The following is a 24226-nucleotide window of genomic DNA, read 5'->3' as shown; positions in this document are numbered from 1 at the left end:
GGCCCGGGGGCCCGCGGTGGCGACGGTGGTGGCGGCGGCTCCTCCTCCTCCTCCCCTTCCTCCCGCCTCTCGTCGCCCCGCGGCTTTGTGGCGCTGCGCCGGGGGAGGATGAACGGAGGATAAATGGTGCCCAAAGCGGACAGCGGCACCTTCCTCCTGCTCTTCCTGCTGGTGCTGAGCATCACCGAGCCGCTGCGGCCAGGTAGGGGCGGCGGGGCCGGGCCTTCCTCCCTCCTCCTCCTCCTCCTCCTCCTCCTCCTCCTCCTCCGCTGCTGCCCCCGGTGCGGCCCCGGGGGGCTCGGCGGAGCCGGCCGCAGCCGGGAAGTTGTGCCCCGAGCTGGGCTCCTGCCGAGCTCCGTGCCCCTGAAAGCGTGTAGGTGAGGTGCCCGGGGGAGCGGCAGCGCCCGTGCAGGCTGGAGGCGGCTTTCTGCTGTTAGGGCAGGGGTCGGGAAGTTGGAAGGCTCTGGCGGGGCGCTGCGGGGCCCTGCGCTCGGTTGGCGGGGGGGCCGCGGCGTGGTGGAGCTGTCAGGTGCTCCTTGCTCACCTGCCGCTGTGCTGCGGGCGCCGGGACCCCAGCTCGCCTCCGTGTGAGGGGTAACGCTTCGAGGGGAAGCGGCGGTGACCCCCAAGCCCCCCGCTTTCGGTGTGACGTTTGGTTATTCCAAAAAGAAAAGCCTTGTGGCGTCTCGGTTCTCGTGTCATCTTCCCACTTCTCTTTTCGCTTCTTCGCATCTTTCCTTCTTCCAATTTGATGGCGGAATTCATGCGGCAGGCGCAGTGGTCTGAAATGCTAAGACTATTAACTTCCAGAAGCGATTGGTGTTTGTTGGCTGGAAGCTCCCGCTTCTCCAGCTCCGCTGCTTGCTTCAGGTTTCTCCTTGGGTGCTGAGCTCCCTCGAAGTTTGGCAGAGCTCTCGCCCGTCTCCGACTGCTCCTGCCAAAGAGAACCGACAGCTGGAGCGCGGGGCGGCTGTGCAGGCTTGGAAGCTGTCCTCCCGTTGCAAAGGGAGGTTCCTCCTGGGTGATCCTCACCCTTGGTAAATAGGAAGGTGAGAGCGGCAGCGTTCCTCTGGTAGCTTTGAAATTCCCGTGTCCTTTCTCTTCAAAATAACTTTTATGGCCCAAACTAATAAAATGTAACAGTGTTACTGAAGTGTGCTCCAGCAAGTTCTCCGTATGGCTGAAACACAATTGGGTCAGTGTAGGCAGCCTCGCTGAAATAACTAACTCGGGTGTTGAAACTGCTGTGTGTGTGACTTGCTTTGTTTTATCTTGTTTTTTTGGCACCGTTGGCAGCGCAGTGTGTGTATGTAGGGCTTATGGCGTGCGCTTAAGTAGCCAAAAAGAAAAGTTGCCAACCTAGCTAGTATTGTTACGGCGAGAGGCTCCTACGTGGGAGAAGATACTACGTGAAAATGATTTCAGGCAAACGCCTTTGTAGCTGGCACTAAGTGCCACGGGCGGCCAAACTGCTAGCTGGAAGCCTTCAGCAGAGATTCACGGTTTCGTGTCCTTTTACAGCTGGGTAGGTTTGGCCCTGACCCCCGAGGTACGGAGCTGGGCATTGTAGCCTCCTAAGAACTAGAAAATGGTACTTCCCGTGCTGTGTCAGAACGGTCGTTGCTCTAGTGTGGTATCGAATGTCAGTTAGCAGCTGATGCTTGATGGAGGAAGACAGGTTTTTCATTGAATTTGGCTCCTTTGAGGTGAATGGTTTTTCTTCACTGTTGCTCTAATGTATCTGCTTTGGCGATCTGTGGTCTTATAGCTACGCTGGTAGAAACATCCTGCTTGTAAACATACCCCAACTGCCTGTCTCAGGTTGTACAACACTGGCTTTGAAACCTGTAGCTTTAGGATCCCCCTGCAGCAGCTCCATATGCATCGCTTGAACCCTGCTCGAGCCATATGTGTCGTCCCATATGTACGCGCACGGTTACGCGTGGAACCATATGTCAGGTACGAACCTCGGTTCACCTCCGTGTGAAGTAACGCAGCCACGTGCAGCGTGGCATCTGGAACTCGGTGCTGTTGGAGGAATTTCCGAATTCCTTCTGGGATGCCCTCGCCCATCCTGTTTACTGGAGCGCCCTGCCTGAGCTGTCCATGGTGGTGCCTGTCCTCCTCCCGGGGACGGCCGTGAGCTCGGGTCGTCTCTCTGAGGTGACCCTCGCGTCCCTCTGCCACGGTTTGCTTTTAACTTGCTTCACGTACCACCTCAATTAGATCACCTCCTTAGCAGATTAAATAGTGTCGGGGTTTATCCTGAGATAAAAGGTGCAAATAGGGAAAATCTGGTTCGTGCAAGGATGCGCAGAACCAAATTTCCCATTTTAAACAAAGATAATGGTAATGAAGCCTCCCTTGCCTCCTCGGGGCAAGTGCATGGATTTCTTCACAGAGGCAGAATAGTGCTTGGAATTTATTTTTCCTGGTGATGTTTGTTTTTCTTCCTGCTTCTTTAAACCTGTGTATTGTAGCAACTGTCTTACTGGTTTACAAAGGATGCCTGCAGCTTGCTTAACTTAAATCTGTACTTGGAGCTATCAAATGAGTGCTGCAGAGTGATGGGAGCCTTTATGTACTCGGAGATGAATGTGTAGTCCCTTCACAATTCAGTCCCGGCGAATCAGGCACCTCTTTGTACTTCCATGTTAATTTGACACTAGCTTTGTATCCGTGTTCTTGCTGTGCTCTTCAGATAAATAAAACCTTCTTTTAAGCCTCCTCAACTGTAGTATCTTTTCAGGCGAGCTGAAAGGCAGTGAGTTTACAGGAACCCATTTTTTCTGCGTTTAGGGTGAGATAGTTTCTCTCCTAATTTATTAAAAACTAATCTATGTTTCCTTTCTTTGTGGATTTTTCTGTCTTGGTTACAAAAGTCAGTTTTACACTAGCACCATCACTAACAACGTCAGGAACATCCATCAGCGCCGGCTGTGGAGATGCAGATTCCTAAATGTTCCACAGGCAGTTACATTTTTCTGAGCCTGGGGGCTTTTAATGGTAATTCTGTGCCTTTGAGAATCTCAGCTTGGACGTGTTTGTCCCAGAGTCTCTCCTTCCCTTTTCCTTCCCTTTCTGTTTTGACCACCAACTGTTCGTTTTGGCTGCTATTCTGCTTTATTTTGTTGCAGGTTCCTTTCTGTGTGTTAGCAGAGCAGTTCTCCTTAGCTGGCGTTACTCATTATCTGTGGAAGCTGCTCATGTGGAGTTGAGTGTGTCAGACCTTTGCAACTACATGGGTGTACAGGGAAAGACTGCCATCGCGTTTCGTTTAAACCCTGCCTAAATTGACTGTACCTGGTGTTCAGACACCTGTTTGAGCTCATTACCGTGGTAGGGTTTGGCTTAATTTCTTTTTCAGGACACCTGGAAACATCTGCTTCAGGTTATTGAGCTGAGAGCTGTTGCTTTTAGGTAAAGAAGTATTTCAGTGACGGTTTTCACTGAGCTGCAGTAAGCTGTACTGGTGTCAGACTGGATTTAGACACTCGTGTGTTTCTGTCAGTTGTCTGAAAAGCGCCAGAGGTTGAAATTGTTAAGAATTCACTTCTGTAGCACGGCTAGAGGATGTGTAAGAAGTTCCTGTCGGGATCCCGTCACACAACTGAAGAGCAAAGGTTTGGGGGTCTTTAAGTAATATTCGGAGCTTAAGCAGCCTGAGATGATCCAGGCGGCACATTTTAGAATAGTGTTTAGAGGATTAATTAAGGTCATCATTGCTAACGACAATAACTTGTTTTCATGTTTCTGTAACAAGATACTGCTGCTTGCTAATGGAAAACACTTAAACGTGGTCAGGCTTTATGCTGGATTTTGTAACAGTGGTTTAGTACAGAGGCTTGTGAATGTAGGTCATTGGGCTCTCTTGTTAGAGCACTTACCAGGCAGCTAAAAGCCAATGGAGTTCTCCTCCTTGCAGCTTTTTTCTCCACTTCAAAGCTGGCTAGAGGAAGTAATTCCATGACCTAAGTTTTGTTTCTAAAAAATTCGGCGCACCTTATCTGATGGGCCGCGTACGGAACCATTTGCCAGAGCGAGACGTCTCCTTACGCAGCCCCACACCCCTGGCTCGAAGCGGGCACGTCCCGCGTGCCGTGGGGCTGGCGGTGCGCGGGGGCTCGCCGGGGCCTTGGTGCTCGGCCCGTAGGTGTGGGGCTGAAACACAGCACGGCTCCTGGGGAGAGAAGTCCAGACACACCCGCAATAAAACTGGTATGCTCGGCTGGAATTTGTCTGGTTTTGACTAATTGTATTGCATTAGTGAATTCGGCCGAGGACTCGGTCATTAAACGTGACCTAGGCGCAGCCTTCCTCTGCTCTGAAGAGATTTCGTCAGCAAGCAAATAGAAACCCTCATTTTGCTTTCTGTTCACTGCCTCGACCTTAGAGAAAGCCGCGGTGAGTGGTGTTTATTCTGTTCCAGGCTCTTGTAGTCCCTGTCTGTATTCAGCCGGATTCCCAAGCGAGGGCTGCGTGATGTGAGACAGCTTTTTTTTTATTGCTCCTCAGTCGGTGTTGCTGGAAGTAGGCCTGCCCCCTCGCAAGCCCCCTGTTTTTCAGCCTGCCAGCTCTTGGTTTTTCCCTCCTCCTGTTACATATTGGCGTTCTCTTTTCCCGGTGTTTCAGGGCTCTGCTGTTTGCTGTTGTTACAAGCCACGAAGCGAGGGTGATGGATTTGAAAACTCTTCCTTGCAGCTGCTGCCAGTGTAGGCACAGGGCAGGCGGTGCCAGGCCTCGTTAGCCGGTCTGATGCTCCAAGGCTGGTAATTCCGGTGTTAATGGTCACGCAAACTCTGGGCCACGAGTGGGCTTGCTGCTTGCTCTGGCTGCAGAGTAAAGGAGGAGAAAGGAATTCATAGACAGAGGGCAGCTTGTGTGGGTTGGTTGGGTTCTCAAAATCAGAAAGGGGACTCTGACAGACGTGGTTTCTCTGTCCCCTCGGTACATCTGGGAGCAGAGTAAGATGAGGCCAGAGCACAGGAGTGGCAGAGAACAGGGCACTGCTGCAGCCTCTGGTTGTGCCCTGTGTTCCCCAGGCACCGGGGGAATGGCACAGCTCGATCCAAGAGTTAAGGGCTTCAGGTACGAAGAAGGAACGATGTGAAATCCCCTGGTGAATGTCAGAAAACCAGCTGAGGCTTCAACGAACCCTTCTGTCTCCTGGAATTAATTTAGGGCTGGTTCTGCTGTTGAATTGTAATGCAGGAGCAGTAGCTATCTCTAGAATCTGTCTTTGGGTAATGCTCAAGTCTCTGCTGTTTTTTTTTTTTTTTTTTTTTTTAATGTGATTTCTTGCAACTTTTATAAAGTTTCATTTCACGCTGTGGGGTGCACATAAATAACTTCTGCCACGGCTAGCAGGAGTTCCCGTTCTGCTCCCGAGTGTCACGCAATAAAGCAGGGAACGGGGGGATGGCTGTCGGGGGGATGGCGATAGCCGCGTGCCTCCCTTTGTGTCCCGGTGTCCCGCAGTGAATGAGGGTGGCAGCGCGGGCTGCTGGAGCCTCGTGGCCAGGAGGGGTGCTGAGAGATGAGGCTGTCCCCCTGCCTGTCCCGACACAATCTGCGCACAGGCAGTTCCCGAAGGGTAACTCGCTGTCTAGCACGTTTGTAATGATTTCCTGTGACAGAGTCTGAACAGCAGATTCCTTTGGTAAAGCCACTTGCCAATCTGTTGCTCATCCTGCAGTCGCAGCATATTATCCCTGTCTAAATACGGTGCTGCACGCGTATCCCTCGTGCGCGGCAGTTTTAAAGAACTGTTTGCCAGTTTCCCGAGCCCATCCTGGTGCCAGCGCCACCGGCTTTCAGTCAGTGATGGTCCCTCCCGTCCTTGCTCCAGGCTGCCTCTCCGCAGAGGGTTTATGTACCACCATGGGTCAGACACAAGCCCTGACACAGCTGCACCGATGGAACCGTTTGTGGACAACCTGCCGAGAATCGAGGAGGAACCGGAACGTTTGGTTAAGTCATCGACGAGCTGTAGCACAGCTCCAGCGGCTGAGTTGTTTGAAAACGCGGGTTCAGGATTAACCTTTAATCCACGTTCCCCAGCCTGTCAAACCCTCCGGCACGGCGTGGTTTCCCATGACACTTCTGGTGTTATCTTTGTGTTGGAGGGTCCGCCTGCTGATGCTGTGTTTGATAACAGCATCTTAATGACGTTGGTTATACGGAGCTCCTAAGGAGGTTGTCAGCGTTTGCCTACCAATTAGCTTATTGAGAAGTACAAATTTTCTTAAGCTTAATGGGAATTGATAGTTGCCTCGTTAACATTAGCAAAACAACATAACATTCAGCTTCCAAGTTAATTAAAATTAAACCTGGTTGATCTAGCTGTAAATTTAGTTTCCACTGCTTATTGACTGGTGCCTGACAGCCGTCAGCCAGCTCTGCACGGAAAGGTGGGTTCAGCTGCGCGTGAGTTACGTGACTCTTCGACTGCACTTAGCTTTTCCCTGCTCTTCTGTCCTTTAACTTACCGATTTTCTTCTTGTTGTACTTTAATTTATGAGCTCTGCTTCCTGTGTTGTATCCTCTCCTTCATATATTCCTCCTGTGCTGTGCTTCTCCATACCTCTCCCTATTTGGGCTGAATTACTTGGGGTGCACAGTGAGGCTTCGTGGGGACCAGAGCTGGTAGAAAAAACTGCACTCAGTGCCGTTTCTCGCAGAGGGATGAGCAGTCTCCGTGCTGGCCGCAGCTGGGTTTCCCTGCGGCAGCCTCGGGTGCTGCGACTGAAGTGCCGAAGCGTCCCCGGGGCCGAGTTTTGAGCACGAGGGAGCTGGAGCCAAGCACGGCATGGGCAGCAGGGAGGGATTTGATGCAGCTCTGGGTGAGAGTTGTCCCGCATTTGTATTTATGGATTTGCTTTGTCTGTGCTCACATTCTGTTAGCTATTCGAGTAGAAAGGATTTCTTCCGCTTTAAGAGCAACATATTTTGTTCTACACTTTAAAAACAAAGCAAAAATCATCCAGCTTCTGACACCTGCTTGGTTTGAGCTTGTGCACTTCACCTTGTGTATGCCACGCTTGTAAAACACGTTGCAACTTTTTTATTCTAGGACTAGTTAAAACTGCAGGTTTTGATTTCTGAATTTGTAAAATTGCTACGCCTAAAGTGCTCCTTACCGACTAAGATGCAGTAACATAAAGGTGCTGCGTTACTGAGATCTTGGAATGAATGATGAAAAGCTGGATGCACTGGGAATCTTGCAGCACTGGCAGCCGAGTGCAAAGACTTATTCAGAAGCACCCCCCAGGTCTGGTGGCAGAGCAGAGAGAAATCGCCCAAGGATGCTGCGTTGTGTAAGTGCTCATCTCTGGCTTTCTAAGCACAACAGGGTGGGATGTGAGTAATTTTTCTGTTGATGTGACAGCTTTTAAAGGGCGAAGCCGAAGCTCCGTGCTGCGGTACCTGACACGCTTGCATAATGGAAGCTGGTCGAGGAGCTGCAGGGCGCTGGCAGTGCGAGAGCAGGCAGAAGGCGTGGGGAGCGATCCGCCGCTCTGAACGGGCCAGGCAGCTCTTTGTGAGCATGCTGGGCTTCTGTTTGCTGACTTCTGGTGGAAGCTGAGGGATTTGATATATGAAACTCCTCTCCAGGTACTTGTTTCACTGCGGAGTAAGGCAGCACGCGGTCTCGCACACCGCGGACACCCGCACCAGGGGCTAGCTCTGGCTGCATTCCTGTCGTGTTCAGCCCCGCCAGAGCGCTGGAATGCTATTCAAGGCACGAGCCATTTGCTCCAGTACATGACAGCTTCTGCACCAGCTACTTTGCAAAGGATAAAATGTGTTTTCAGAATGCGAGGTCAGAATGTTTCTGTGTATCAAATTTTTGCTTTCAAGTGTTGGGCGCTTGCTCCTCAAGCCTGGTGCAAGATGTGAAGGAAAAAACGAAGCAGGAGCGAAAGCTTTGTCAGTGTGGGCTGCATTTGAATAGTGCTCATGCATATAGATCGTAGGATCATAGAATATCCCAAGTCGGAAGGGACTCTCGAGGATCATTGAGTCAAACTCAAGGCTCCACACGGGACCACCCAAAAATCAGGCCATGTGTCAGAGCGTTGTCCAAATGCTTCGGTGGTGCACCAACCCTGCTGGGCAGTTCCCTGTCTCCCCTAAATCTTAAATTCTTGTTTAAGACCATATTTCTTGTTTAAAACTGTGACCTTTAGGGCCCTGGAAAGAGCTTCTTCCATGAACATTTGGTTTTAAAATTAAGAAATGGGGTTAGTTTTTGGAGAACAGTGTGATTAAAAACACCTGACTTCGTAGGTAGAATTCTGTTACCTATTTACTTAGCATTAAAAACTACTGCAGCAAGGTATTCCGAGTACATGCCTGATCTTAAATTCTGCACTTCCACTGAATTTGCTTGGATTGAAAGTTTCAGGATATGTTTAAAAGCTTCTGAATCCTGTACTGAAAAAAGATGTTGTGACATTAGCTTTTCTGTTTTCCTGCAAAGCAGAAACACGTGTTGTCTTGTTGGAAGTAAATGGGACAGCTTCCTAATACTCCTGAAATCTGGCAATTCCTACGTTCAGTTTAACGGTGGCTACAAATTAGCCTTGATTGCTCTGATAGCTCTTGAATTGCTGTTATCGTGTTTCATCTGAATACTCTTCTTGTTGAAACCTGACGTAAAGAAAATACTCGTGTAGTTCACATAAAACTTTGGATTTAAGCTTTCCTCTCCTCTGTGGAAAACTCTTGTCTCTGTAGAGTAAGCGTTGTTTTCTTGCTACTTTTTTCACACCTACAGCTTACTTGGTCATGGGGAATACTCTTTCCCTGGTGGTCCTTCCTAGGTGGAAACAAAGCTTTGCGTAAGAACAAATATTGTGCCTTAGCCATGACTCCAGAGTGCCCTGATAGCGTGTGTACTTGCCTAACCCTGAGGATACGTGCAGTTGTTTGGAGGAGGAGAGGGGCTGCTCTAACACGTTTAGAATTTCTGGGGCAGTTGTAGGTAGGCACCTAGCAGGTTACAAGGTCTAGCAGTGCTGTCTGGATTGCTTTTAGCAGGAGATTCTCTAGATCTCTTTTGAGGGGCGTTCCAGCAAGCACCATCTGCACACTGTGGACGAATGGTGCTTGTATGCAAATGCCTCTGATGACCAGCCTGCTCCTTCGGGGGCTGCTGGCTCTGCTGTGTGGTTTTGCAGTCCCAGGTGGCTCTGGATGTGCTGGAGGTCGTACCGGAGGAGGCGCAGTCCAGATGTCTTCTTAAGGAAAGAGGTGCGGGTCATGCTGCCAAGCTTTTGAAGGCAGAGCTGAGAACAAGATGCCTTTTCCTTGTTCAGAATAACCCCAGCTCCGTGGAAAAAAAAATGAAAATACCCAGGAAGGGTCCGTGTACATTAATAAAAGATTTTAAAGTATTTAGTTGCGTGGCAATATGAGGATCTTGGCATAAAAGCTGATTTTAGAAGGCAAAGCTTTGAGGTGTGAGGACTGGGGATGGAACCAGGACGTAGCTAAGCCGAGGCACCCAGATAGCCACGTCAGTTTAAGTATTTGTGGTGTTCGTGGGATAATCTGTCTGTCCTGCCCTGGGGGTGTGGACTGCAAGGGGTAAAGGCAATTTTTTACGGTGCTTTTTTTCTTCAACAGAATTGACGAACTGCTGAGCATTACTGTTACCTGTTTTTAATGGACTTTTTGTCTGTTGCTGCATTTGTCAGGCAAATGAATGCATTGTATGTGCCTGCGTTTAAGTTTGCTGTGAGGCATAGCGCAGTTTTCTGAAGGTGCATGAGCGTGGTCCCTAAGTAGTGGGGGTCTGAGAAAGCTGGACTCCAGCAGGCTCGTTTCCCACGTCCCTAAACTTCCTATGCTCTAGGAAGATCGCCTGCCACCGCAGTGGAGAGGGGCAAAAATTTGGGGCTGTGCGGGTTTAGGTCTCTGTACTAAAACCTAAAGTCCCACCTCAGGCTTTACATACACATCACAAGTCCTGAACAAGGTTGTTAGTGTAGTGGAAATGTGGGCTTCAATTTGGGGCCATATGAAAGGTTTCTTGAGTACCTGTGGCTTTGGCTTTGTATTGAATGCTTTCTTGCACCAGTGCTGCATTTTGCTCTATCCTTCTCCCTATCTACTTATTATCGTAATATTGCAGTTTTTTAGGAAAAAAAACAAACAAGCCGACCTTTTGCTTAGCTGCTGCCCTCACTGTTAGGGCAATAAAATGTTTTTCAGCCTATAGTGCTGCATTGCATAGTTCAGTCTTTTAGCTCGGTTCAAATAGCAAATTTGTTTTGCTGTTTGGTTTTAGCAGTACTGGGGAATTGGGAACTAGATTTTTTTTTTTTTTCTTTTTCAATCTTAGGAATAAGTAAGTGGCCACAGTGATGAAACACAAAGTCTGTATTTTCTAAGACCTAGGAAATCACAGCCAGGCTTCCCATTCAAGAAGCTCTGATGTTGTTGCCTTGGCTGAGTGCCGGGTCTCTCGCACTGCCTAAGGTTGTGTTGTGTGTGTGTGTTTTCTTTTTTCTTTCTTTTTTTTAAAATCCTTTCTGGCATTGAATCTACCCTGCAGACAAAGAGCAGACAATGAATCGAAGTGAATGACACTTGTGAGCAAGAAGAAACTGGGTCAGTTCCAAGCTCATGCAGGGTGTAGGTATGTTATCGATGGGGGGGGGGGCAAGGGGAAGTAGTCTGCTAATGTTCCTGAACGTGATGTAAGACCTTTTGATGGACCTTTAGGGTCATTCAGCATAACTTAGTGTGACAGAACGCGGAGTAATGCAGAATGGTCATTAGGGTTGTTCATTAGGTTTTAGGGTTTTCAGCTGGAGTGCTGTCACAGTTTTAGTTCATGAAACTGCATGCTGAGGTCACACAGAAAAGTCAGATGCCTGTAACATACACTTATTTTCGAATTTATGATACCATTTTGTAGGGACATTAAGGTTAGAGTCTCTAATTTTGGCGTGCTGGAACTGGGAGGAGGTACTGGCTGTGTTTGGCTCTGTGGTGTAGCACAGGGCCCTGTTGGCTCCCTGGGCTCCGTGCTGTGCCCGTTTGGGTGTTCATACTCCTGACCACGCGTAGGCCATGAACAACCAAAGCTGTGTGACCCGAGGGTCGTGCCGAGGCACAACTTCGGTAGCACGGGTGAATGGGTGAGCATTGCATCTCTGTGGAGCTGACAGAGGTGCAGCACTCCGTGCTTCTGTAGGCTTTTAATTTGAAAAAGAGTCAACAGCAACAATTTTACTGAGAAGTTTTGTTCTAGTATTTCATCTATGGCATGAATAATTGTCTGATGGTGACTTGTGAGCTTCACAAACAATTTTCTTCTCTGAAAATAAGGTGCTGTTATCATACTCTGTTTTTTCCTGCTGCAGCTTTGTTATAAAGTCCTGTATGTACCCTGCTACACTAGGAAGTAGCGTGAGGGTGAATGCAAAAACAAGTAATGGCGTTAAGATTTGCCAGGTGACATTAAGAAACCTGCCAAGGGACCAGTGGGTAAGGAACATTTCTCTGTGATCTGTAGCTGAGAGGAAATACCGTCTAGGTACGGCTTCATTTTCTGAGAGCAGTCTGCATGGGGTGGTGGGTGCTCGGTACCTCAAAGACCAGTTAAAAAAACAAGCACACCTGTTCAAGGATTGCGTGTCGGAGCATCCTCAAGTGCACTTCGCCTCACTTCTGTCATTAAAAGCGCTCCTTCAGCAAGTCACTTCTCGCTGCCACACGCCATCCATCGGGGCTGCTGTCGGGCTCTTTACGTGCTGGCACAGAAGCACTTTTGTACCGCATTCGGTACCTGCTCCAGTGAACTTCGGCCGTGGGGCCGACAGAAGCCCCAATCAAGAAAATTGCTTTTCAAGTGCAGCGGACTGGCTTCAGGAGAGGTTTTTTTGTTTGCTTCATGCCTCCAATGAGGATTAAATGAAGAGAACCGTTTGTGGTATTGTGCTGGAGTTGTCAAGAATATTTTAAGTTTCTCTTGCTTCAGTAAATACCCACCTAGAGAAGTACTGGTTATGTTACGCTTCCTCCTGAGCATAAATACTAGCTCTGGGGCTGTGTGTATTGTGATGAAGATGCTTAGGGAGCGTGCTTTTGTTTGTTTCCGATGCTTGTTTGCAGGTGTTTATTGAGCACTGGTGGTGTTGGGTAAAATCTCCAGGGGTTCGGGACTCAGGGGGTTAGACTCCTTGCTGAAGATACCAGGATCTAATCATGCTCACACAGTGTCCTGTGGGTCAGGAAATACAGAATCAGTGATTTAAGAAAGTCTTAAGAAGTCTTTTTAACTTTCAATACATTCATTCTTAAATGTGTTAGAATTGAAACCATAGTGGAACATGTAGGTACAGGTCTTAACCCAAGTGTGTAGGTTTATTGCGATAAAATACAAGCACGACCTGATGGGCAAAACCCAATCTGAATAAGAAGAGTTACTGGCCTAAGCACTCGTAGTTGGTGTTTTTGTTAACACTTAATCAGCTTTGATAACAGTAATTGCCTCTTCACATCTGAACGGAATATTCTCTTACAGGTTGATTCATCCGGTTCGATACAATGAGCAACTCTTCCATTGCGAAAGCAGGAATTGTTTTTGTTTTCCTTCAGACTAAATAAATGCTATGCCAGAGGATCTACCAGATCCTGTCTTGAGAAATCTGAACGAAATAAGCGAAGTAAACAAGGTACACACACAACTTGCAGTGTTCATTAAAGGTTGGAAGTGTGTGGCTTTGTGTGGAAGTTTCTTTTCCATTTCATGCATTTCAGTTACAGTAATAGTTTATAATTGAAATAACATTAAATGCTGGTTTTGTGCATTTAATCAAATTTCAATTTCGATACAAATGAAGCTCAGCAGACAAGAACAAATAATTAACACAGGAGATGAAAAGTGCCATTTATTTGTCTTAAAAACTGAAATAGATTCAAATCTAGGCTAGCTGTGTAAACACTAAAAGCTAACACGCATCAGTAGTGTTAGCTACCAAGAGTATCTTCATATATCAGACTTTACTGACTGATGAATCGCTTTATTAAAGAGAAGTTAAGTCATTGCGACTAGAAGAACCCAGGGCTCCACCGTCAGCGACTGCAGTCGCTGAATTTAATCTCTGTATCAAAGCTCTCTCCTGGAACGGGTCTCGTATTTTGTAGGCTTCGGTTCAGAGCTGTAGCTCCCCTGCTGTATGGTTTCATGCATATACTGACTTCCTAAATTGCAAACTCACAGTGCTGTCCCACTCGTGGGTTACGTACTGGAGTTAGGAACGTGTGGCCCAAAAGTAAGGGGCGTGTGTCAGCGATACCTTTCTGGCTTAGGAGATTCTGCTTTCAAGTGTTTTGTTTTCTCGCTGGGTCCTGGACATGGTAAACATCAGGGTCTTGGAAATATAAGGTTGAAATTTGGACTTTGAAAACTCTGATGTGTTCACATAGTGCTTTATGGGAGATATTTATTATATATACACCTGAAACAGAACCTCTGGCACTTTTATTGGATGTAGAATTTCATTGGGCTGAGTTTCTTTTATATCTTGGTCTTGAACTGAGGAAGGCTAAATAAACTTGTAAGACCGTTCCAAACACTCTGTCACCTCAGATTGTTTTCTCAGAAGTGTTTTGATGGGTACATAGTTCTTGTAGACCAGAAAGGTCCATGGTAACTGGCTTGTGTTACTTGGCAGAAATGTTCAGAGCCTGGTGGGCTTTGCCCCTTGCAAAGACCTCCTGCCACCTCTGCTGCTTTTCATGTCTCCGTGCCGTGCCCTGGCGCAGCTCGTCGTGGGGCAGAGCTGTGATTCTGCTCGGTGATGGATGCTTTCTTACAGCAGTGCGGTGACGGTCCCAGCCCTGTCTGCAGGGCAGCCTCTGCTAGCACGGGGCTGGAAGTAGCTCTGCTGCTGCCCAAAAAAGCACCTGCAATCCAAGTGTGATCAGAAGGAGTCTTCTGTAGGAGCTAAGTAAATGAAGTCTATTAGCTGGGTGGGCAGACGCCCCCACGTTAACTGATGCTAGAGCTGAACACTGCATTTCTGCTGCATTTGTTGGAGCACTTTTTCTGCTTGCAGGGGAGCAACCCGCAGCTGGTCTGGCTTAACGTGCACAGACATCTGATGTGGTCAGACGCTTGCCGTTTCAAAGCGAGCTCACCAAATTCATTCAGAAAACTGCACTAGCAAGGTGGACTTGTATTGAATCAACACTTTGTTCCTTGTGGCTGTTACAGTCTTGATTTGATATTGGAAGCTCTAAATGAGATTTACTGTGCTGAGAAGTGGTCACAGGTACTGGATATGGATCCTCTCAGCCTTGCTTTCGATTACAACATTTCTTTTGAGGAACTAATTATCCCTGTGCTCCCTTGCATGAAAAAGGAGAAAGATGAGCAGGAAATTAGTTCCAGTTTCAAAGAAAGTAAGTGGTGTCCTTGTCCAAACACACCTCTGAAAGGCTTGAAATGAAATATAATGAAATACATACAGGAAATAGAGGTTGCAGTTAGCGTAGCACCCAGGGCAGCACGCTGACCGACTCCATGTGCACATCTGCTGCAGGATCATTGCGCTGCGACTTGCACGTGTACAGGACCCAGAAGGGAAGCATCTTCAATTATTCAGAAAGATTAAATGAGATGATTAAACCCAGGAGGGCTTCCCGGATCGTTCTTATAACAGAGACAAGGTGTTTGTTTTATGAAACCTGCGAAACGGTGCTGGAAGTTAAAGTGGGCGGGTGGCTGTTTTATCCATCTGTCACGCAGTCTTCCTGCTTGAAGATAATGTGTAAATGACCATTATGAGTTCTTAGCAGAAATTCTGGAAATTAGTGTGCCATAAAAGCGGGGGGGAGGAAGCTCATTGAACCCTGTGTTGAACTACATGCTGGGTGCAGTGAAACATCTGGTGTCAGACATGGCATTGTGGAAATCTTTGCTGCAACAAAAGCTTTCTGTGGCAGTGTGAACAGCCACTTTGAGGACTTCCTCCCCCCCCCCCCCATGAAACCTGGATTTTTATATTAGTCAAAAATCCTGTGGATTTTGTTAGTGACTAATTTAGGAAAAATATTTGGCAGCTAAAGGAGATGGAGACTTGTTTATATGGCATTGTTTACATTTATTTGTAATCTTGCTTGGCATTTCTGGTGTTTAAGTTTCCAACTGTGTTGTAAGTTTTGTTTTAAATTTCAAATTACCGCTCTGCCACTGGCTTTGGCAAAGCTGCTTTCAGGTGAGTGACTCCTGAGGGTGGATTACGTTATCTAATGATGCGTCCCATGAAATCAATATTTTTTTTTTTGGCCTTTAGTCAACAGCAAGCTGAATATTGTGCTCTGTGTTAAGCTTGTAGAACTGGTACGAAGTCTGACTGATTTTTCTTTTTCTCTTTTAATAAAGCTAAGGAGTTCTTTGTTCCTTGTTCCCGTTGGCCAATTTGTAGCTCTTAGGTGCTGCTAGAGAGAACAGGTAAACTATTGCCAAACAATACCTGCTTAGTGGATGATATTTCTGAAAGGAAAACGTGCATTCAGGTCGGAGCGTGCTGGTGGGCCGGTAAGGTGCGGGGCGTTGGAGGGAGAGCAGGGGAGCAGCAGCCAGGAGAGCTGGCCCCTCTCTCAGGCTCGTCGCGTAGGTGGCAGCCTTTGGCCAGCTGTGTCATTTTCCTGCACTTCAGCTTACGCACTGACGGAAGGATGCAGTAGCTGGCAAGATTGAGGGTTAACATTTTAGAAGTGCTTTGAGATGGCGAAGTGGAGAAGGCTTAAAACAACACCTTGCTGCTTGAAGTGTTTTCGCATTCTCGCACCCTTGAACTTTGTAATGTTTGTAAATGTATGCGATGTAAAGAGCTACAACTGTTGCTGTTCCCACCGTTTGCTTTGCTGCTTCATCCCAATGAATAGGTACATTTGATTGCTATAAAGTGAGACTTGGGTACTAAACTTTGTGCTGTACCATAGAAAAGACTTTTTGATTCTTACAAGAAACAGTACCTTTTTATGCTAGGAGCTCCTATGTGCATCCTAATTCTGCTGACTTAACTCGCCATATTGTATGTAAGCACAGGAGGTGGTTTCTCTAGGTTTTGACCTGTGGCCAGTTGTTGACCACTGGGTGATGTTGTGTCTGGACCTCTGCTGCAACAGGTGCCTGGTGGTAGCCGAACTTACTGCATTTCTTAATTCCTAACAATATTGAAAATCTTTCTGCTTCAACAGTTGGCAGCAAATAGGTGTGTGCGGTGCCGCTTTTTGTTGTTTTGGAGCAGGGAGTGAGGAGCTGCTATCTGAGATGCTTTTCTTCCTCATCCTCTCTTGCTGCAAGTTACCGTCAAGGGCTGCGAACAGCGTGGGCACGAATATGGCTGTAGGCACAGAAGCAGGTCACCGAGGACGTCCCAGCGAGTGGAGCCCCCTCTGGGGAGTTCAGGCGCGAGAGGCGGGTAGGTTTCCTCAGGTGTTGCGTGGTGTTTGTCTTTCGTGCTAAGCCACGATGGGCAGCACATAGAAGCAGAACAATTAAGCTGAAGCTCTTCCAGACACTGCACAATGAATAAAGCAGTTCGATAATGCAGGGAGGTGTGGGCTCAGGGCTAGGGTAGCTCAGGAAGCGTTACGGGCAGTGTGTTCAGCATCTGGAGACTGGGTTTTGCACCGTTCCTTTTAGTGTCACTGTTCTCTCTGCAGCAGAATCGCCCAGCAGCTCCTGCTCCTCGCTGTGAAATAACGAGTGCCTCTGACGTGGTGTGGTTTCCGTCGGGACCAAATGCCCAGCTGGTTAACCCCACCCGTGTGTTAATGAGTTTTGTGTCCCCCCGTGTATAGACCTTCATAGAGGAGTGCCCGTAATGCAGGGAGCAGCCACGTTATGGCACGTAACTGGCAGGTTTCAATGACAATCATCTGGGGATGGGGCCATCTATTTATCTGAACCTGTCATATGTAAACGTACCTAGAATAGTAGTAGCAAATACAGAACTGCAGAGACCCGAAGTACGCTTTGCAGGCTTTCCTGGGCGCTGTCTGCGAAATGAAGGGCTGCAGAGCAGCTTTGCTCTCAGCTGTGTGACTTCCATTGAAATCGAGCAACAAGCAAGTTAAATGGGTTCATTTGAAGCATTGAATTACATTTTGCCATTGCTGGGGGAAGGTGTAATGGAAACCTGTAGCTGGGCTGGAAGCAACCTCTCATGTGTGAAAGCGTCTACCAGAGGCTCCGGTGTAAGTTCCGTTCTTGGAAAGGCAGTGGTTGAACTTCTTAAGGAACTTTATGCTTCTTGCTGATGCTGTGCAAACGAGGTAAAACAAGCTGTGATGATTTATTGAGTCGATGCTTTCCTGTGAACTGGAAATTTGAGTTTAATTTTCAACTTAAGTTGTATTTTTTTTATATATATATATATTTTTTTTTTCTTGCTACGTTGTGCAAGCGAAGCTTAACCTTTTATTCCCATAATCACAAACTTTCTTCCCTTCTCCAGACTAAATAAATTACTTTGGGTGTTATTTGGAAAAAAAGTCATCATGTGTGACCTAAGCTGCTGGGTGTGTGGGGTGGTGGCGGTTTCTTGGTTTTATTTTATTTTGCTCGTTTTTAATATTTCCGCTGTGTTCTTTGCTGTCAGCGGTTGGGATCGAATAAAACTCTAACTGGGTCAGAGCGCTCCTCGTTCTGCTGTGGCGTGCTGCTGCCGGGAGCAGTCAGGCAGGTCTGCTTGAGCTCTTTGTGCTTTGGTGACCTGGGTGTTTGTTCCGAGTAGGTGGTGCATTAAGAGCTCGTGTCCGCTTCTATTCTTCTAGAAGAGCAGGTCTGGGATTTGAAGAGAAACAGGCACTGTTAAATTCTGTTTTAATATATGGGTGTCTTCAAAAGAAGTGGATTTGAGTCTACTATCAAACAATAAGCCTGTTAGCAATATCCTATACTAATTATCAGGTATGTGGGTATGGCTTTGGCTGACAGCGGGTGATCACTTATCTTATTTTGCATGGCCATGTTGTCCAGAAACTTAAATGTAACTTCTTTCTTGATTTAGTTCAGAGGTGCATTTTGGGAAGGTGACAATTGCAATAGAGCTTCTTCTCTTAAGCTGTAAACTGTGGATGAGAGAACATGCATCTGTATCGTAAGTTTCTTCGAGGTTCATCCCCCCACCAGTCAAAACAGATACCTGCCTCAGTTACCTGCTTCATTCTTTCAAAGTCAGGGCTGAGTGCGCATTACTTTATAAACCTCGTTTGATTTTTATTTTTAATAAGATGTGCTAGTTCTCTAGGCATATCCTAACTGACATTATCAAAGTGCTGAGAGCCACCGTCATGAAGAAGGATGCACGGTGATGGTCTGGTGCGAAGGTGAGCGCGTCGACGCTCGTCGTCACTCGCAGGCCTGCAGTCTGCAAACAAGCTTGGAGTTGCGCACCGTTTGTGTAGACAGATTTTCCCCGCAAAATATAGCGAGGAACACAAAATTAAGCTGAATTATTAGATTCTGGCATTTGATGGATGGAATTGATACTTAAAAAAGCATTGACAAAAAACGTACTTTTTATAATGCTAATTAGGACTGACAGTGTGATGATGGCAAGTAGGTAGTACTGTTGTAGCAGCAGGCACTACAGGTTTGCAGATACTGGCAATTTCTTTTAAAGGATCTGCTGATACGTAGGAATTCTACAAAAGAGTTTAAGCTAGAAAGTGAAAACAGGTTCATCAATATGGAAATTGTTTTACAAATAGTTCTGCGAAATAGCTCGAAGTTGGGCTGGACAATTGTGCAAGTCCGGGTGGGGCCTGGCATACGTACTGCTTGGAGTGGAAATCGCATTCTGAGTTCATTGCATAATCTAGCATGTAAAAGCTACCAGAGCATGTTTTTGTTAAACTTCGGTTCTGAGGCAAGTCAGCAAGTTGTCTAAAGCACATGGCACGGAGTAAAAGGGGAGCCCTGTGGTGATGGCTGCTGCTGGGCCCCTGAGTTTGCAACTTCTCCAGCTAGAACTGGGCTTGGGAACATTATGCTAATGTGGATTTCCCTTCCTCCTTTTGTCTGAAAGACATCATCTTATTTTCAGATATGTGAAAGGAACAGACTTAAGACAAACTACGGTGTCATTTTTAAGGAAGTGGTTTTGAAAATTCCATTCAGAAATCTGAGAAAATGTTTTGTTCTCATGTTATCGACTTGTATTCCTGTTAGTATGTCGTAAGTGGAAAACCTACTGCTAAATGATATCCTTATTCTTTCTAAATGACGATAATGTAGGAGTAGAGTCTACCGTGGTCAGGTCAGAACACTGTTTTCCATAGAGAAAGCTGAACTGCAGTGTGTGTGCCTGCTTGAACCAAAAATCTGCCAAATAGATCTTGCGTGGTGTTTTTATGAGGAAGTTTTTACTACGGATGTCTGATAGAGTTCTTTCACAAACGCTGTACGCAGGCCCTCCTGTCTATTAAAGCTATAAACATCCAGTTTGAAATACGGAAGTGATCTGAAGCTCGGCAGTTTTTAGCAGGCTGCATTATCCAGAGCTTTTATCCATTACACTTACTTTATATGTATTTAGACTTAGAGGATAAATCACCCTTTAAACAAAACACAACTTTCTTCTTTCCTAGAGCTCCGCTGCACCCCAGGGCAGTTTGCGTGTCGGAGTGGTACCATCCAGTGCATCCCTTCGAATTGGCAGTGTGATGGATGGCCCACCTGTGAGGACGAGAGTGATGAAGTTGACTGCCCAGGTAATGCTAAGAAGACCACTTATCCTAATGCCACCTTGTTTTTCAGCAGTAGTTTAACTCCTTTTTTCTTCTAAGATCACTTGCTTATTTTTATTTGGAAGTAGACATTGTTCCATAGAAACGCACCCCTTTATTAATAAACTTTTTCAAGTTGTGGGGCTAATGCTGCAAACACGTTTTTCAGTTGTCAGAGTTGCACTTCGGTTTAACAGCCTGAGTAGGTATGCTGGAGGTGAAGAGAGTTGGTCGTCTAAGAGACTTTCATGGCAGGGAAAAATCACGTTGCAATTAAGTCAAAATGACACGTAGGCCTGAGGTTAGATTCTGAATTACAGTTTTGGTTGTATGAGTGTATCACTCAAACTGTTCTGGGTGACACTGCTGGACTAGGTAGAGAGCTTGGTTTATTGCTACCTGTTCTGATTATGCCGTATGTGCTTACGTGGAGAACTTTGATCTGCCAAGCAAGCTGGTGTATTTACTCTTCACGAGCTTATGTATGTTTTCAGGGGCCTATTACCTACCAGCAGTGGTTCTCTGCTAAAGCTGCTGGATACTGAGCTGTCTTTTTTAAAAAATACATATTTTTTTGTGAACACAATCACAAATACGAGCATTCGCATTTGTGTTCTTGACAACCTGGCCAGTGCAATTCTTTTTCTATGTACCTTAAAAGAGAAGGGACCTGAAGGTGTTTTTTGTTTGTTTGTTTGTTTGTTTTTTTCCCCTAACAACAATGCAGCAGGAATGTGAAAGCATGGCACAGTTCAAAACTCCTGTCTCTATGGCATGACTAAGCTGTGCCCAAAAACTGTTTTAAGAAGCTCTTTTGCCATTGAGCTACGTAATTTGCTTGGTAGAGAATCACATGAACTTCACAGCATTGTCATCGCAGCGTTAAGTCTGTCGTCATTCTGAGTTTTAAGCTATTTTAGTTAGAGGTGCTACAAAATAGTAGCATCGGTATTTTACAGGAACAAGCTGTTCTAAATATATTTTTAAGTGGAGATACTACAGCAAGTTTAACACTTAAACTTTGAAACTGTGCTTTAGTTAACCCTCTCCCCACTGCGCTGCACGCAGACAAGTGAAAGAACACGTTTGGTGCTCTTTTTAGAAGGCTTTTGGGTAGTTTCTGTGACTGTATATTTGCAGTTGGGAAGCCAGGCAAAAATCTGTTGGTGGTTTCTTCTGACACCAAAATTAAGCCGTGTCATTGATGCAACTTCCGTTTAAATTTGTTATTAGGGATGCGGATGTCCTTAAGTTTGCTTTTGTAGTTGTGCTGTTATTCTTCTTCCTTTTGAGCTAATTTTGACCAAATGTGAAGAACTAGAGGGATCTAGTAAAGTTCTGGAGGTTAACCAAAGTGAATAGCTAGGTAAAAACGTTAATATTTGGATTTATTCAAAATGCCCTGAAGGCTTGACTTGTGGGGATATTGAAATATCACCTTAGTGCAAAACAAGGTTTTTATCCTCTTAGCTCTAATATCAGTCAGCAATCTTAAGGTATTGCATGGAGGATGCACTAGGATGATGATGACGACTCAGTGACTGGATTTCTGAAGAATATTTGTTACATGGCTAGGAGAAGGATTTTTATAAATATAACACTTCTCAGTAGGTAGGCTCTGCACCTGCAGGTACAGTGTAGGTCTCACTGGACTGCCTGGCCTGACACGATGAGGAAAACTTCAAGGAATGAAAAGAAGTTTGTGGGAGAAACCTGATTCATCCCCATGTCTGTACACGGGCAGAGGAGAACAAGAGAGCAACATAAAGAATATTATTAGAGGGGGAAGTGATGGATAGCATAGAGGAGGAAAGTGCTGCACTTGATGAGAACATTAATTGGATAAGTAATTGGTGAAAAGGCTGTATGGAGCTAAAACAGCCAGAAAGCTGGGTGTGGCAAGGGCTGAGATATTTGCACGGTAATGCAAGGAGTGTAGCCAGCAAACCAGAGGAACGAGAACTTCTGGTGTAGGACGTAAAACTCTATTATACCTGTAACGAAAATTTGGTGGGATAGCATTGTGCCCTGAAATGGGCGTTGAAGGGTATGCGTTATTCAGAACTGTCGGGGCGAGCTGGTCTGCTGGTGTGCATATGAATGGTGTCTTGGAGTATGGAAAGGGATGGCATGAATAAAACTAATTCTGCTGAGGCCACGATAAGTTTGGAAGAGCATGGTTTTCATATGCTGGGGAAAGTATTAAGTCTGGGAGCAGTCATAGGACAGGCTGACTGCTGAGACACTGACTGGGGAACTAAAGCAACTAATAATAGTAGTGCACAGTCATCATCGAGAGTGATAACTTTCTTCTTTGGCCACTAAATTAACAAGAAATGATGCAGCTTTAAATTTAGAAAATACCTTCAGATTTAGATGAGTAATTGTAAGATGATTCAGCTAAATTTAAATACTTTGTAATTAAGGTCCTTAATTTCAGTACAGGCAGACAACACTAAAAGAACTAGCTAGCGAAGCCACCTGGACTTGTGAAACTTGGATCATTAAAATATCTTCAAATTACAAGGGATGAAGTCTCTCTGAAGCATTAAGAGAAAGCTTGCAAGGAAGGGCAATGAGTCTGCTTGTGCAGCCTGTACTTTTTGGCCTTTGAGATCCTATTGGCACCCTGTAACATAAGCAAGTCAGAAAACATCAGTGGTGGTGAAATAGGTTTTTGTGGTGTTGATGAAGGTGTGTTTCAATGACTGCTTTGTCATTTTGCTATTTGTAAGAACTTAATACAAAGCCATTGTAGGTTCTTTGGCACCGTTCACCTTTTTTCAGCCTGATTTCATTCGCGTTAATAACAAACCTCCTTTTGAACTAGGAGGATCATTCTGTAATAAAATTGTTTGGTGTTTGTCTTGTCCAAAGTACAAGAAACACCCCCAAAACCTAAGACTTTCCTGTTAGGATCATTTCTTTTCGCATCTTTTTCAGAACACAGTTAGGGAAGGCATTCATTCATTGACAGTCTAAGGGTGAAATGCCTACTTTTGTCAGACCACAAAATACACATATTTACAAAAGACTGTCATAGCTGTTCTTATAGTCTCTTTTCAGAACGACCATTTTCTTTTAAACATGGAATTCCCTTCAGTTCCAGACTTGCCAAGTGTAAAGTGCTGTCCCCCTTGCCCTTCCCAGGAGGTATGCAATTGTTAGTGGAATCTGCATCAGCGATTACCCTCAATTCATCTACCTGCTAGACTAAAACTTTTTACTGCTTGCTCTTGTTAGTGTACTAAAAATTGTTGGGAGGATTTATGCTGCATGTGTCTGTATCTGTATTCTACTTGAACAGTGGAGACTCATGAAATTTGTGTGCTGTTCCATATCAACAGTAATTGTTCCTAAAAGTAGTTTATCCCAAGGTGTTGTATTCTGTGAAATGGTAGAAACAGGCATTTCTTACAAATGGGGGTTTATCATTCCTACTCATTTCCTCTTTACAGTTCTACGCAAGTAATTGAAGTAGTAACATAACTTCTTCAACCTTTACAGAAGTTCCATGTTTGAACCCACAAGAAGGAAGGGCTCTGCAGTTTGCCTTTTTGCTGCTCATTGGCTTTCCAGCTTTGTTTCTGCCAGAATATCCCATCAGCTTCTCTAAATATCCTGCCTTCTCTGTAGGCTTTCTGGTTAAACAAAACTCATTGTCAGCAGTGCGAGTAGAGCCGGGTTTAGTGTAGCTCTGGCTGTTCACCTGTGTTTTATTTTTATACTACAGGCTAGGTGCTTGTTTCTGTTGCATACGAACAGAAAATTGATGTCATAAAGTCTTGTGCTTTTTGCAAATCCTGTCCACAGCAATTTTTTATCTTGCAGTTATATTGGTGATTGTTCCCTTTCCTTCATATTTTTAAATAGAACCATTCCCGGGAATATTTGATAAGACTGTGCTGTCAGCTGTCCTTAGGCTTTTCCTTTCAGCCAGCTCTGTAGCCCAAAGCCTTGCATCATGCGGTATTCTTCCTTTATTTGGTATTTCTCGGTGCTGTTTTCTGGACCTGCTCAGTCAGGAGCCCAAATGCAGCAAAGTTTCAAAGAGCTGAATTCTTTGTTTCCCCAGAGCCCGAGGCTACAAACCCAGCTGGACAGGCTGCGGCGCTGGGGCAGTAGTTGCTAGAGGAAGTAGCACGAGCTGCTGCTCTGCAGTCCCATGTTCAACAGTAAGATGTTACGTGTGTTTGTGCTGAGACTGGGAGCCTAATTTCATAGAGAACCAGTCTTTAGGAAACTAACAGTGAACGCTGATCTCAAGCAATGCCTTCTTTCCTACTGTTCTGAAGGACTTCTCCAGACACTGTACTAGGAAGAGATGTGTTGACTTGGAGGTTGCTTAGGCTAGTTCTTGCATGCTGTATCATTTTTGGATCTGGAAAGTCCCCTTTGTGGAGCCAGCTGAAGGTATGGCCAGTAACTGGTGAAGCAGCAGCTGTGGCACACTGGCAGTGATCAT

The 24226-nt window shown here is 46.0% G+C and overlaps 1 protein-coding gene across 2 annotated transcripts in view; it reads left to right on the top strand.

The window, feature by feature from the left end:
* DGCR2 (DiGeorge syndrome critical region gene 2) overlaps positions 1 to 24226 on the top strand; it is a 48882-nt gene continuing 24656 nt past the window's right edge. For both annotated transcript variants that reach the window (XM_035340962.1, XM_035340961.1), the window contains exons 1-2: positions 1 to 202; positions 19624 to 19746. In XM_035340962.1, coding sequence (XP_035196853.1) covers positions 124 to 202; positions 19624 to 19746 — 202 coding nt within the window. In that variant the 5' untranslated portion in view covers positions 1 to 123. The remainder of the gene's footprint in view (positions 203 to 19623; positions 19747 to 24226) is intronic.

This window comes from Oxyura jamaicensis, chromosome 15, assembly GCF_011077185.1.
Source record: "Oxyura jamaicensis isolate SHBP4307 breed ruddy duck chromosome 15, BPBGC_Ojam_1.0, whole genome shotgun sequence".
In the NCBI taxonomy this organism is placed as follows: domain Eukaryota; kingdom Metazoa; phylum Chordata; class Aves; order Anseriformes; family Anatidae; genus Oxyura; species Oxyura jamaicensis.
Note: the sequence above shows the minus strand (reverse complement) of the source record. Positions and strands in the feature narration are given on the sequence as shown.